At 40.3% G+C, this 15,887-nt stretch overlaps 1 protein-coding gene across 3 annotated transcripts in view; it reads left to right on the forward strand.

Annotated features, from left to right (window-relative positions):
• ect2 (epithelial cell transforming 2) overlaps positions 1–15,887 on the forward strand; it is an 86,777-nt gene that overhangs the window by 55,068 nt on the left and 15,822 nt on the right. For all 3 annotated transcript variants that reach the window (XM_059651090.1, XM_048541958.2, XM_048541959.2), the window contains 2 exons: positions 11,423–11,577; positions 13,873–13,980. In XM_059651090.1, coding sequence (XP_059507073.1) covers positions 11,423–11,577; positions 13,873–13,980 — 263 coding nt within the window. The remainder of the gene's footprint in view (positions 1–11,422; positions 11,578–13,872; positions 13,981–15,887) is intronic.

A 15,887-nucleotide genomic window follows, 5' to 3' on the forward strand; every position in this document is an offset into this window, starting at 1 on the left:
GTTGAATACAGTTTGCTGAAGGACATGGTAAAGCCGGTATTTTCCTCCTGTTGGTTCCCTTGCCACGGGTTGCGAGTCATTCAGGACTGAGCTAGCATGATTACTAATGGTATTATTGAGCCACTGTTTGTGGTGGACATTTAATGTCCCTTCCCTGGAGTATAATCTGTGTTTTTACCATCCTTTTGGCCTCTACCAGTTGTATTCAGCAACTAGGAGGAATAAGCATGATGTCAATATAATAGTAAGTAAAAATTAATAGAAATGGTAACATCTAATTAATTTCCTCAGTAAAATACTGACTCTGCATGTGGGTGGGGGTGCAGAAATAAGTGAGAAAGAAGGGGACTAATGACTAAGGAAAATGTCATGCAGAACAAAATCTTCAAAGATGTGTGGATTACAAGTCTACATAAGTGACAAATAGAGGTTGCCTTGGGGCTGGAGCTGGATGCAGAAAGAAATATTTGTTTTTTTTCCCCATGAACAACTGTGTGAGATGTGAAGAGTCTCCAAGTATAGTGGATCATGTAAAATGGGCATGATGACTAGAGAAATTTTGGTTCGTTTTGGTCTTGTCAAATTATTGTGTAGATTTCCTGTCTGGGTTTATTAGATGCAGTTAGAATACTGGATAGAATAATCAATTAATGATCACTTTAAAGCCTCTTCATATCACTGCTCTAATTAAGACAATAAAATGTAGGAGTAGAAGTGGACCATTCAACCTATCAAGTTTGCTTTGCCATTCAATGAGATTATGGTTGAACTGATCATCCTCAATTCTATTTTCCTGATGATTTCTCCCCCAATAATTTTTGATTCCCTTACTGATTGTACATCTCTCTTAGCCATTGATACACTTATGATCCAGCCGCAACAATACTGTGCAAGAAAAGAATTTTACAGGTTGACTACTCTCTCAAACGAAATTTGCGTTCAATCCGTGTTTAAATGGATAATCCTTCAGTCTGTGGGAGAGGCCGGACCGGAGAGGGTACAACTTGAAAGGGCAAAACCTCTTATCATCTACTCTGACAAACCCCTAAACAATCTTGTATGTTTCAATGTCGTCTCCATTCTTCTCAACTCCTATGACTGTTGGCCCAATCAACTTATCCTCATAACAGTTATGGAGGTATTTGCTTATCAACTGAATTAACCTTCTCTGGATTGTTTCTGATGTTGGTATCTCTTTCCTTAGTTGGGGAGTCCAAAATTGTTCACTTTATTCCAGGTGTGGTCTAACTAGTGCTTTGGGTTGTTTTGTTAAGACTTTCCTATTTTTGTACACCATTCCCTTTGAAATAAAGGCCAACATTCCACATGCCTTCCTTGTTAACTAGTGAATTTTGTATGCCAGCTTTTTATGATTCATGCATGAGGGCTCCCAAATCCCTCTTTGCCGCAGGTTTTTCCAGTCTTTTTCTCAGTTTAAAGAATGTTAAGCTTCTGTATTTTTCCTATATTGTATTCCATCTGCCAGTTTTTAAGTTCAGTTATTTAACCTGAACATATCTCTCTGTAGCCTGTCATTCCTCACCACTTGTCTTCCCACTTGCTTTTGTCATCTACAAACTTGGCAATAGAACATTCATTTGCTTCACTCAAATAATCAATACATATTGTATATAACTGTAGCTCCAACATTGAATTTCTGTCACTTAACTAATTACAGACTGCCATCCTGAAAATGCCTGTATTATCCTAACTCTGTCTTCTACTAGTTCACCAAACTCCCCTCAGTTAGTGTGTTACCCTCAACAACATAGATTCTTATGTAGCCTAAACTCTTGTACTTCACTGAATTTCTTTTGAAAATCCAGATATTCCATCTACCAGTTGCCATTTAGCTATCCCACTTGTTCTCTCCTGAAAGAATTCTAATATATTTGTCAGGCATGATATCACCTTCGTGAAGCCATAGCAATTCTACTTAATCATACTATATAATAAAGATTATTTTCCCAATGACTGATATTAAGCTAACTCACTTATAGTCACTTGTTTTATTTTTGTCTCCCTCAGATTTTTTGTTTAACAATTGTCTTGCATTGACATTTATCTGATCCTCTGAGACTTTGCTCGGATGTAATGATTCTTGGAAGATTGCTGCTAGTGCAACTACTGTCTCTGTAGCTCCTTCCTTTAGTAACTTTAGATGCATTGCATCAGGGTATTTATAGGCCTTAGCCACATTTAGTTTCCCTCAGTACATTTTGATCTAGTAACTATTGTATCTATTTCCACCCCCCACCGACCGCAATTCAGTATTTTTTTGAAATGCTATTAATGTCCTCTATCATGAAGACTGATGCAAAGTATTTATTCAACTTCCCTGCCATTTCCATAAAATCAGAATCCCTACAGTGTGGAATCAGGCCTTTTGGTCCATTCAGTCCACACCAATCCTCTGAAGAGAAGACCACTCAGACCCACCTGCTTTGCCAAATAAACCCACGCTTCCCATGGCTAATCCACCAATCTGCACACCCCTGGACAGAATGGGCAATTTTGCATGGCCAGTACACCAAATCTGCATATTTTTTGGACAGTGGGAGGAAACTGGAGCACCTGGAGGAAACCCATATAGACACAGGGAGAATGTGCAAACTCCACAGCTGTCAGCTGCCCGAGGCTAACCATGGAACCACCATGCTGCCCCAAATTTTCACATTTGTCGCCCCCAACCCACCCAGTATTATTTCCGAGCCTCATTCTCTAAGGGACCTTTTTTGTTCACTTTTTAAAATAGATCAAAAGAATGTTTTATTGTCAGTTTTTATATTACTTGATAGCTTACCCTCCTAGTTTACTTTTGCCCTTCTTGTTATTTTGGTAATCTTTTGGCTTCTAAAAATTTTTCAAACCTATTTGCTTTATGACTGATGTTTGCCACATTTGTATGTTCGCTTCTTTCAATTTGACATTATCGTTAACTCGGTTAACCAAGATTGGTCTTCTCTTTATACATTGAGTACAGTTTTGATCCCAGTGTTTAAGAAAGGATGTACAGACTGTGATGATACTATGGCTTTAAGAGATGCATTTGGTTGTTTTTTTTAAATGAAGGGGGTTTGAGACTGAGGTGTCAGTGGTCCATTCTAAGTCAGTAAAATAAAGGTTTGAGGCCTTGGTGTTTGTTTTTAAGTTAGAACGATGGAAGGAACATGAATGGGTAGAGTCAGGCTCCCAACAGTTGGTGTTTTGAAGCTGCCATACAGAATAATTCTTCAGTTCTGCCTTTGACAATTTCTCTTGTTCTTTACTGATAGACTGGAGAATGGGAGACAGTCTTTTTTACTGAATTTGTCATTGCCAAGGAGGTGTTTGTGAGAGGTTACTATATTAGAACAGTTGCTGTAAGTTGCTGTCATCAGTTAAATAATGTATTATTCTGTTAAATTTTCTGATAGTTAGTTATACTAGTTTCTCTTTCTTTTTGTTTGTATTTTAACGATAGGGTAAGAATGAAATGTGTTTTGCTTATAGCCGAGTAGTGTAACCAATTGAGTTACACTTGGACAACAACATGTGACACTTTCTTAACATAAGACAAACATTAGGGTCCAGACCATGTCCTTAATATAGAACATAGAACATTACAGCACAGTACAAGCCCTTCGGCCCTCGATGTTGTGCCGACCTGTCATACCGATCTGAAGCCCATCTAACCTACACTATTTCATGTACGTCCATATGCTTATCCAATGATGACTTAAATGTACCTAAAGTTGGCGAATCTACTACCATTGCAGGCAAAGCGTTCCATTCCCTTACTACTCTGAGTAAAGAAACCACCTGTGACATCTGTCCTATATCTTTCACCCCTCAATTTAAAGCTCCTCGTGCTCGCCATCACCATCCTAGGAAAAAGGCTCTCCCTATCCACCCTATCTAATACTCTGATTATTTTATGTTTCAATTAAGTCACCTCTCAACCTTCTTCTCTCTAACGAAAACAGCCTCAAGTCCCTCAGCCTTTCCTCGTAAGACCTTCCCTCCATGCCAGGCAACATCCTAGTAAATCTCCTCTGCACCCTTTCCAAAGCTCCCACATCCTTATAATGTGGTGACCAGAACTGTACACAATACTCCAAGTGCGGCCGCAACAGAGTTTTGTACAGCTGCAGCATAACCTCTTGGTTCTGGAACTCGATCTCTCTATTAATAAAAGCTAAAACACTGTATGCCTTCTTAACAGCCCTGTCAACCTGGGTGGCAACTTTCAAGGATCTGTGTACATGGACACCGAGATCTCTCTGCTCATCTACACTACCAAGAATCTTACCATTAGCCCAGTACTTTGCATTCCGGTTACTCCTACCAAAGTGCATCACCTCACACTTGTCTGCGTTAAACTCCATTTGCCACCTCTCAGCCCAGCTCTGCAGCTTATCTATGTCTCTCTGCAACCTACAGCATCCTTCGTCACTATCCACAACTCCACCGACCTTAGTGTCCTCTGCACATTTACTTGACCCATCCTTCTACGCCCTCATCCAGGTCATTTATAAAAATGACAAACAGCAGTGGGCCCAACACCGACCCTTGCGGTACACCACTCGTAACTGGTCTCCAGGATGAACATTTCCCATCAACTACCACCCTCTGTCTTCTTTCAGCAAGCCAATTTCCAGTCCAAACTGCTATAGCCTCCTGTGGGGAACCTTATCGAACGCCTTGCTGAAATCCATATACACCACATCAACCGGTTTACTCTCATCTCCCTGTTTGGTCACCTTCTCAAAGAACTCAATAAGGTTTGTGAGGCACGACCTTCCCTTCACAAAACCGTGCTGACTATCCCTAATCAATTTATTCTTTTCTAGATGATTATAAATCCTATCCCTTACAACCTTTTCCAACAGTTTATCAACAACTGAGGTAAGGCTCACTGGTCTATAATTACCAGGGTTGTCTCTACTCCCCTTCTTGAACAGGGGAACCACATTTGCTATCCTCCAGTCGTCTGGCACTATTCCTGTAGACAATGACGAGTTAAAGTTCAATGCCAAAGGCTCGACAATCTCCTCCCTGGCTTCCCAGAGGATCCTAGGATAAATCCCATCCGGCCCAGGGGACTTATCTATCTTCACCCTCTGTAGAATTTCTAATATCTCTTCCTTGTGAACCTCAATCCCACCTAGTCTAGTAGCCTGTATCTTAGTATTCTCGACAACATTGTCGTTTCCTAGAGTGAATACTGTTGAAAAATATTCATTTAGTGCTTCCCCTATCTCCTCTGACTCCACACATAACTTCACACTACAATCCTTGATTGGCCCTAATCTTTCTTTTGTCATTCTTTTATTCCTTGAATACCTATAGAAAGCCTTAGGGTTTACCCTGATCCTATCCGCCAACAACTTATGTCTCCTTCTGGCACTTCTGAGCTTTCTCTTTAGGTCTTTCCTGGCTACCTTGTAGCCTTCAAGCGCCCTAACTGAGCCTTCACATCTCATCCTAACATAAGCCGCCTTCTTCCTCTTGACCAGAGATTCCACCTCCTTCGTAAACCACGGCTCCAGCGTTCTACAGCTTCCTCCCTGCCTGACTTTTCCTTGAATAAGCTCCACATTTCTAATATGCCCATCCCCTGCAGTTTCCTTCCCCATCCTACGCTCCCTAAATCTTGCCTAATCTCATCGTAATTGCCTTTCCACCAGCTATAACTCTTGCCCAGTGATGTACACCTATCCCTTTCCATCACTAAGGTAAACATAACAGAATTGTGATCGCTATCACCGAAGTGCTCACCTACTTCCAAATCTAACACCTGGCCGGGCTCATTACCCACCACCAAATCTAATGTGGCTTCGCCCCTTGTTGGCCTATCTACATACTGTGTCAGGAAGCCCTCCTGCACACACTGGATAAAAACTGACTCATCTATAGTACTCTAACTATAGTGTTCCCAATCAATATTTGAAAAGTTGAAGTCCCCCATGACAACTGCCCTGTATCTCTCACTCCTATCGAGAATCATCTTTGCTATCCTTTCCTCTACATCTCTGGAACTGTTCGGAGGCCTATTTAAAAAAAACTCCCAACAGGGTGACCCCTCCTTTCCTGTTTCTAACCTCAGCCCATACTACCTCAGTTGACGAGTCCCCAGACATCCTTTCTGCAACTGTAATACTGTCCTTGACCAACAATGCCACACCTCTCCACTTTACCATCATCTCTGTTCTTACTGAAACATCTAAATCCTGGAACCTGCAACAACCATTCCTGTCTCTGCTCTATCCATGTCTCCGAAATGGCCGCAACATCAAAGTCCCAGGTACTGACCCATGCTGCAAGTTCACCCACCTTATTCCGGACGCTCCTGGCGTTGAAGTAGACACACTTCAAACCAACTTCTTGCTTGCCGGCGCCATCTTGCGTCCCTGAAACTTTATTTCGGACCTCCCTACTCTCAACCTTTTCTATACTCGAGCTACAATTTTGGTTCCCATCCCCCTGCTGAATTAGTTTAAACCCACCCGAATAGCTTAGCGAATTTCCCCCCCCAGGATATCGGTACCCCCCTGGTTCAGGTGAAGACTAAATTGCTTGTAGTGGTCCCATCTACCCCAGAAATAGCCCCAATTATCCAAGAATCCAAAACCCTCCCTCCTTCACCATCCCTGTAGCCACATGTTCAACTGCCCTCCTTCTCCCTATTCCTCGCCTCAGTAGCACGTGGCATGGGCAACAAACCAGAGACAACAACTCTGTTTGTCCTAACTCTCAGCTTCCATCCTCGCTCCCTGAATTTCTGCCTTAAATCCCCATCTTTCTTCCTATCTATGTCGTTGGTGCCAATGTGGGCCACGACTTGGGGCTGTTCCCCCTCCCCCTTAAGGATTCCAAAAACACGATCAGAGACATCACGCACCCTGGCACCTGGGATGCAACACACCAACCGTGAGTATCTCTCGTCCCCACAGAACCTCCTATCTGTCTCCCTAACTATGGAGCCTTCAATGACTACTGCTCTGCTCCTCTTCCCCCTTCCCTTCTGAGCAGCAGGGACAGACTCTGTGCCAGAGACCTGTGCCCCATTGCTTTGCCCTGGTAAGTCGTCCCCTCCAACAGTATCCAAAATGGTATACTTATTGTTGAGGGGAATGGCCACAGGGGATCCCTGCACTGCCTGCCAGTTCCCTTTCTGTCCCCTGACTGTAACCCATCTGCCTTTTTCTTGTACCTGAGGAGTGACTACCTCCCTGTAACTCCTCTCTATAACCCCTCTGCCTCCCGAATGATCCGAAGTTCATCCAACTCCAGCTGCAGTTCCCTAGCGCGGTTTTCGAGGAGCTGGAGTTGGGTGCCCTTCCCACAGATGTAGTCAGCAGGGATACTAGTGGTGACTCTTATCACCCACATTCTGCAGGAGGAACAATCAACTGCCCTGACCTCCATTCCCATTATTCTAAATTCCCAAGACTGTTAAAAAATAAAGAATAAAAAATAAACTTATTACCTTATCAATCAGGCACACAGACCCTTTTTTTTGGTTAGAGGAGGAGGATGGGTGGGAGACACTACCTGGTTAGTGTTTCGGGTAACACAACCACACAAATATATTACCTCACTTACTCACTAGTCCCGTGTATGCTCCTGCTCAGCGTACCTCCGCCTATTCACGAGGTAAGCTTTTTATAGATTCAAAAACAGTGACTCACCGGCTTCCCGACAGGCCCCTGGTCAAAGCTCCTGCTCGCGCTGCTGCTCAACCAGAAATCTATGTGAAGGGAGTTTGGTCTGATCCATAACAAGGCATTTTGGGGAAGTTTAAAAGAGATCGACTAGGCTCATGCCTTGGGTGAAAGGATTGACTATCAAGAATGGCTAAACAGGTTGGGGGGAGTTCAATTCCAGCTCTGGGTGACTGTCTGTGTGGAGTTTGCACATTTCCCCATACCTGCATGGGTTTCCTCCCATAGTCCAAAGATGTGCAGGTTAGGTCAATTGGCTATGCTAAATTGATTATAGCGTCTACGGTGGGAAATGTAGGGATAGGGTGGGGTGTGAGTCTGGGTGGGATAATCTTTGGAGGGTTGGTGTGGCTCGATGAGCTGAGTGACCTGCTTTCACGCTGTAGGGATTCTACGAGAAAGGCAAGATTTTAAGAGCCCTTCAACGTCAATGCTAAGATGCCACTGCTGGTGGAGGAAACCTCAAACTATGGAGACTAAATTACAGAATAAGGGGGCATTCATTTAAAACTGAGATGTGAAGGAATTTCTTCTGAAATACTATGTGTCTGGAATTTTCTATCCCAGAGTTGTGCAGGTAAGATCACGGAAAGCGTTTTTCTTAGATTCTTAGAATCCTTATAGTGTGGAAACAAGCCATTCGGCCCAAAGGATTAACATTGTCCCTCTAAACAGCATCCCACCCAGACCTATCTGTCTCCCTGTAACCTTACATTTTCCATGGGTGACATACCCAACATACACATCCTGGAAAACGGTGGGCAATTTAGCAAAGTCAATCCACCTAATTCGCATATCTTTGGGTTATGGGAGGAAATCAGAGCACTCGGTAGAAACACATGTGGACATGAGAATACTGCAAAGTCCACACAGATGGGTGCGTGCGGTGGAATTAAAGAGGTAAATTTTTGAAATGAGAGGTCAGTGAGGAGCTGGCATGTTTTGGAGCTGAGGCTTGTTATAGATCAGCCATGATCTAATAGTGGCAGGGGAGGCTTGAGCTGACAAATGTCTTAGTAATGCTTCTATTTCTTTTGTTCTTAAGACTTGACAATTTTTACTTCAAAGACTAGGGGCGAACAATTCAATTAATTGTGTTCTTTAAGCAAAATCAACCAAATACACCCTCCCTCAAACTCGTTGAGACACTCCACTCCAGCACTCTTGTCACCCTCTATCTGAAGTGCGAAGTCGTCTATTTCTATGCGCTCCCAATAGAAAGGATAGGAGTTAACTGAGACTTACTAATTGTTCTTGAGTTAATCTGCTCTTTCACTGCACCCCTTGGACTAAAAATGTTGCTTAAGTCTAGCACCTTCAGAATTTAAACTGTAGATTTCAGTTTAATTCCATTTACTTAATAAATTAGTGTGTACAATTTTTTTAAAAGAAGTTATGGTTTCTTACTCAGCAGTGTGCTCATTCTCTACAGTTTTCAGAGGACTGAGTGTAGTGTATCAGTATCAGGACATATTGATAATGTTGTAATTGTCCCAAGTGCCAAAGAGTAAAAACACAAATCTGAGTCTGGGAATTTGCCAGTTGATGAAATTTTTCGATCACTTGTTCACAATAAATCTGTAAGCTCCAGCAGCCAACGGGCTTTCTCTGCATGTGAGAACAGTGGCAGGTTTCCTGACTGGCCAAACAGAACATCCTAAACTGAATTTGATGGATTTGAAGGCCTCAATCTGCCCAACTGGGGGTGAATGGATGACTGAATGGGGGAAATACATTGGTGACTGGATAAGACACTCAATCTTTTGACTTACTGCATCTGCTTTGCAAATTGTGTTTGCCACATGTCGACAAAGCATTCTTAACTTCTTGGGTTCTTCCACTATTAATTGGAAACTGATAGATAAACTTACAGATAAATGATGAACAAGTGAAGGCAAAATTGCATCTGTTGACAATTTCCCAATTTTCAGTGTTTTGTTTTCATAGGATGATTATCATAGAGTCCTTACGGTGTGGAAACAGGCCCTTTGGCTGAACAAGTCCACACTGACTTTCAGAGCATCCCACCGAGTCCCATCCCCCTATAACCCACATAATCTACACATCTTTGAACAGTATGGGCAATTTAGCATGGCCAATCCACCTAACCTGCCGCAAATTTCTCACAGTCACCAGAAGGTAGAATTGAACCCGGGTCCCAGGTGCTGTGAGGCAGCAGTGCTAGCCACCATGCCGCCCTTTTTCAGAGGCATGTGGACAAACACAGGCAAATGGGAGTAGTTTAATTAGCGAAACTTGGACAGTGTGGACAAATTGGACTGAAGGGTCTGTTTCCGTGCTGTATGACTATATGATTCTGTGACTCCATAACTCACGAGATTTCAGAAGGCTTCAGTAGATTGGAAAACTGCTAATGTGAATGTCTTCAGTCAAGAAGGAAGAGAGACAGAAAGTAGGCAAGTCTATACCTGTTAGCTTAACATCTATCATTGGGAAAATGCTAGAAGGCATTATTAAGGTAGAATGGCAATACCTGGATTAGTAGATTGTTCTGGTTGTGACCTTTGCAATTGATTATCCTTCTGGGAGCATGTGAAGTAAAGACCCATCTAGAGTCACTTAAATATGTGGGTTTGAGGTTATTCTTTAGTTTCTGGCCACCCATGTAGAAATTAAATACTTATTTGGCACCAGCGTTACGGAGGTGGAATATATCTCCACGATGTACAAACATGAACTCTCATGCTTTTCGAGGGATTCAGTGTGAGACACTATATTCTGCTGGAGCAGCCTTGATGATTGTTTTACATCAACTGATTGCTCTGCATAATTAGATACTCATACTGTTGGGCAATTAAGTCACAACTTTATACAGCTTTACTTTGGTATCAAATTGTTTTAAGATTTCGAGAATGGCAATTTTCTCTTTGTTTTATTTGTCAGTGTTCTCTTTGTTTAAAGTTTCTGATTTTTAACTGTTTACAATCCCACAGTACCAACAAAGCTCTAATGGAACACTAATTAACTATTTTCACTTGTAACAAATGTCAGTTCTATATTTTACCGAGATTCATCACAACCAAGCCTAAACCTGTTCTTCCCTGATATTATATTTTGCATCTTTGCTGCAAGGTCAGAATTGAGAATCATGATATTTCTTTTCACCAGAAAAAAAATCACAGGACTTAGAAGCAGGTCTAGGCCATTTGACCCTTCTTACTCTGCTTACTCTGCCTTTTCATAAGAACGTGCTGATATTGTTGTGATGTCAACACCATTTTCCTGTGTGCCACCTGATAACTCCATTGTCTCTGAAAAATCCCTCTAGGCTGACGCCATGACTAAATTCAATAACCCAAATTCCACTGATATCTGCAGAAGGGAATGTCACCAATAATCTTTTGAGAAAGAGAAAAAGAAATCCTCATCACACCTTAAAGGGATACCTCTTAGTTTTAAAATGAGTACCCATGTTCTAGTCTCTCCCACATGGAAAACCATCAATGGTTCTTGATACAAACACAGCATTTCAGATATATTAGCATTTCCTGCTATTGTACAGTTCCTACAATATTGAAAGAAATGAAGTGTTGCTTTTACCAATTTGAATGTAGTGTATTTGTTAAATTTTTAAAATCTAATATTTGTTCTCAATTGCAGGATTTTATTAAAACTGTGACTAGTTCATGGGTATCTTTTTAAGCTCATCTGTGGTTGTGATACTCTAAACAAAGTTGTCAGTGGTTGTATTACAGATTGCCGCAGTGCATTTGCCTTGGTGGTACGACCTCCAACAGAACAATCAAACCTACTGTTCAGTTTCCAATTAATAATGGAAGAACCCAAGAAGGATTACTGGTTAAGAATGCTTTGTCGACATGTGGCAAACACAATTTGCAAAGCAGATGCAGTAAGTCAAAAGATTTCGAGTGTCTTGGAACAAAAGGATGGGCATGTGGAGGAACTGGTGTCATCAATTTTTCTATTACTCATCAATTAGTAATTTCAGAACTGTCCACCAAGATTCATTTTTGATTCTTCAGATTTTGCCTATTGCATACAGCAGTGATTATGGCGTGACAATATGAACACTGTGTAATGTGTTTGAATTTGGAAACTAAGCATAATGAACTGGCACACTTTTATTTTTCAGCCAGCCAATTCAAACTAATTTTTGTTGCATGTGATGAAGAAAATGTACTCCTTTGTAAAAACACTAAGTTGCATATGTTAATTCAATTAATTCAGTTTTAGTGCCAAGAGTGTTTTGTTTTAATTTTACTTTTATTTTAAGTTTTATTTTTGCTTTGTTATGATTCATTTGAAATGACATTCGAAATTTTTGTTTTTAACCAGCATTTTAGTTCAGTGCTGAGTTGGAGATCAGTAGCTCTCTCTTTCACACAGTCAGAACCTGACAAGCCCCTTTTTCATTGCTGTTCTCTAGTACAACTGCTTCAAACTCTTGGTTTGTGCTTGCCTGCAAATGACTGCCTGCTTGTCTATCCACTGCCTTTTGGCTCTTGGATTACAATGTTGCTGTTTCCTTCCTTGTTTCTCTCATGATTGCCACATTTCTGAATTGTGGTAGCTACAGCTGGTACTCACTAGAACTGATTCTAATTTGATTTATAATTATGGGGTGCATAAGAGCTTTTGCAGAGGCTTCATTGGTTCTCTGCACTGCATTTTCTATGATTCAATGCTTTAGTCCAGCATGTTCTTTCTTTGCATCTCTGAAGCACTTTGTGGCTTTTTTTGTCAACAGTGCTGCACAATACATAATAATTTTGAAAGGTTCCAGTTCCACAGAAAGACAAGAAAGGCAAGATTGGAGAAGTGATTAAGGAGCTATCAGCTTTTATTTTAACGTTCTACTTTTCAATTTAGCTGCTAATGGACTTTTACCTGAGCAATGTGCAGGGTGGCATGGGGACTGCGATGAGAAATTGTGTCTGCAATGAGATATTTTGTCATTTGGGATATTAAAAATCTGTAATTTGGATTTTTTTAATGAAATGTTTGGAGAAACTTGTCTGTCACAGACAATTCCTGGCCTTTTCTTAAGCTGCTTCTCAGGAAATGTTTTTATGGTTTTCCAACCAGTTGAGCTGAAGACTATGAAAATTATCAGTTTCACCCAGTTAGCTAGACCAAAACCCTATTTCAAGTGTCAAGGAAGTGGGTGAGTGCTTCGGATAGATGGTGATGCAAGAAACCTAGTGATTGTGTGCTTTTCCATTGTTAATTATAAGTTCAAATTGCTTTTTTTATTTCTCAAACATTTTCTGCCTAATTCTTTCTTCTAGTAAGCAAATCTGAACCCTCCAAAGTCTGCCCTTGTAACCCCAAGTTGGAGGCTTTTTCAGAGTGTTTCTGACATGGGGTTTGCGTCGGAGTAGGACATACTGATCTCTGCAATTGGCTGTGTCTTGTGGAGGACTATGACTGAAACCAGTCTGTGTCTTTAAAACGAACTGGCAAAAGGTAGAAAGCCCAGGAATGGGTTTGAAAATCTGGAATTGGGTCCCACTCAACAGCTCTGAAGGTTTTTCAGCTCAAATCAGCTGAGTGAAAATCTAGTCCCTCCCTACTTGCTGCACTTCCTTCCCCTCCCTTCTCTTTGCTCTCACTGTATCTCTTTAATATTCCAGTAAAGTTGTATTATGTTTCCTGATGATTAACCCTGAAAAGTCAGCAGATCAAGTGGCTGTTGAGCTCATTTTTAAACATTTTAAATCTAAATATATTAATCTTATAGTACTTTTGCAATTCCACTCATTTAAAGAGTCTGAGCAGGATTTCCAAGTCATAACAAGCCTATAAAAAGTAACAGTTTTCTGACTGCTCACACTGCACTTCTTTGTGGTACAAGGTGCACATAATTCTTGTATGCAAAAATCTTTAGATCTTCTCTTCAGCCACAGTGCCCTCCCACCCTGGCAGATGTCTTTTCAAGAATTAAAGACAAAAAGAGGGATTCCGTTTTCATGGAACATTGCACCACCTTTCCAAAGTTTGTTCATAATGAAACATTGAGAAAGTTTATGAAGGGTTGAGGTTTTAATAACATATAAGCTTTTGTTTGACTGCACTGTCTTTCTATCTGAGCACATTTTTCAGCTGCCCTACAAAGCTTTTTGTGCATTATGACTTACACATTATTTTGGGCTTGTTGTAACCAAATTACTTTGTTCACTTTTAGGAAAATATTATTTTTAACACTGATCCAGAATCTCTCGAAATCAACACAAAAGACGTGGATAGCACATTGAGCAGAGCATCAAGAGCATTTAAAAAAACCTCAAAGAAGGTATGTCTTTTTTGTTTAAACCAAGTATTAAAGAAATTGAAGCAAATAAAATCTGTTTAGAAGTTGAAACCTGCTACTTACTCATAAAGGTGTGTTGATCTGAATTAGTCATTGTAGTCACTTTCAGTTGATATTAATTTGGGCCAATTCAGATTTGTTTGAAAAAACACTGTCCATACTGAGATGGTCTATCTTTAAAATGGTAATGGTTGTACCTGAATATCGTTAGATGTTTAGGTAAAGTATCTTCTTATATATTTATCTCGACACATTTTACTCTTTTTTTAATCCTACTCCTTCTATCTGTCAATTTTCTTTTTAATTATCCACTATTTCCTATCATCTATTCTACTAATTTAAAAAAAAAACTTGTTTCAATGCAGACTCCAGCTCATTTTACAAAATTGTTCATCTTGTGCATACGCTGATTTTGTGAATACTCATTAAATGTCAGTCTCTAAATATTTAAATAGAATTGAGCTTGGAAAATTATTTTGAAGAATTATTGTTAAGCTCAACCTTTTTCTACAAATCAAATTTAGCACTCACCTAATAATTACATAGTTATTAACTGAGCTACTGAGCTATAGACACAACCAAAAAGTTGAATTGGTGTGTGAGCTTAGCCTTCAAATTGAGTTCTTGTCTTGTGATTATGTTTATAATTCTACACACCTATGAAACTAGCACTACTGTGTTCCAAGAGGAATTGCATGTAGTATTGTTTCTTCTGTAGTTCTGAGGTTGAAATGAATGCTGTTAGTACATACAAATTTGTGGTTGAATCACAGAGCTTCAGTTGTAATCATACATATGGAATACATGTAGGAAAAATGATAACTTTTCATATCCTGTACTACTGCTTTCAATACAAGTGGACTAATTTTAAATTGATGTGTTTGAGCTGTACACTTTTGCAGTTGTGGCTCAAACAGATTTTGTGTGTTGCTTAAATGTTTAAATTGTTCTAAAATAATTTTTAGTTGTACAACTAAACAACTGTTTATGTGAGTAATGCATCCTGTTCTAATATCACATTGTTGCTTTCTCAACTGAACCAATCTTGTGCAGCTCATATCAAAAGCTTTACACTATTGCTCTGTGCCCCACCCACCTTCCTCCTTGTTTTGTTTTGAACTAGGTAATGCCATACTCCACCTTGCATAAGTTCAACTGACTTTCAAATTCTGTCCTCTTGTATTGCTGGGTCATTGTTTACAAGTTCCCCAACCATATCCTTGCCTACGTTGATTTAAAATTTGAATTTTACTTTGCACTTCTTTATGATCTGTAAGTTCTCAAATTTAATTCTTCACACACTCCAATTTTTATTTAACTTCCATTACGTGAATTTCATCTCTGGCGTTGTCTTGCCATAGCAAAATGAAACTTCCTTGTCATTGAGTCATTATACAGATAGGAGGCTATTGGGTTAATGTTGGCTCTCTGAACAGCCCAGTCAATCTCATTGATTTGATTTGTATGTAACCCTGCAAGTTTATTTCCTTCAAGTGCCTCTCTATCCAGGTTCACCTACAGAATCATTACTGTTTGGCCACGAGCTGTACTGGCTCTCTGAATGAGTACTGTAGCTCAGTGTCATTCTCTTCCTTTTTTCTGCCGAACCCTGCCATTTTATTTCTAATCAAATAGTCATCTGATGCCCTCTTGAATGCCTCAATTGAATCTGTACCCACCACCCTTCCAGAGTGTTTTACAAATCATAGCTATGCACCCCACAAAAAGGTTTCCCACACTGCATTTGGATTGTAAAAGACAGCTTCCAGGTTGTTAATACTTGATGCTTTTTCATATGTTAAAAAAACTACTTCCTTGCTGCTCTTGTTTAAATCTGTGCCTTAATCCTCTTACAACGTCAGATGTTGGGAACAGCTTTTCTTTGTCTA

Source organism: Stegostoma tigrinum, chromosome 14 (genome assembly GCF_030684315.1).
Source record: "Stegostoma tigrinum isolate sSteTig4 chromosome 14, sSteTig4.hap1, whole genome shotgun sequence".
NCBI classification, from domain to species: domain Eukaryota; kingdom Metazoa; phylum Chordata; class Chondrichthyes; order Orectolobiformes; family Stegostomatidae; genus Stegostoma; species Stegostoma tigrinum.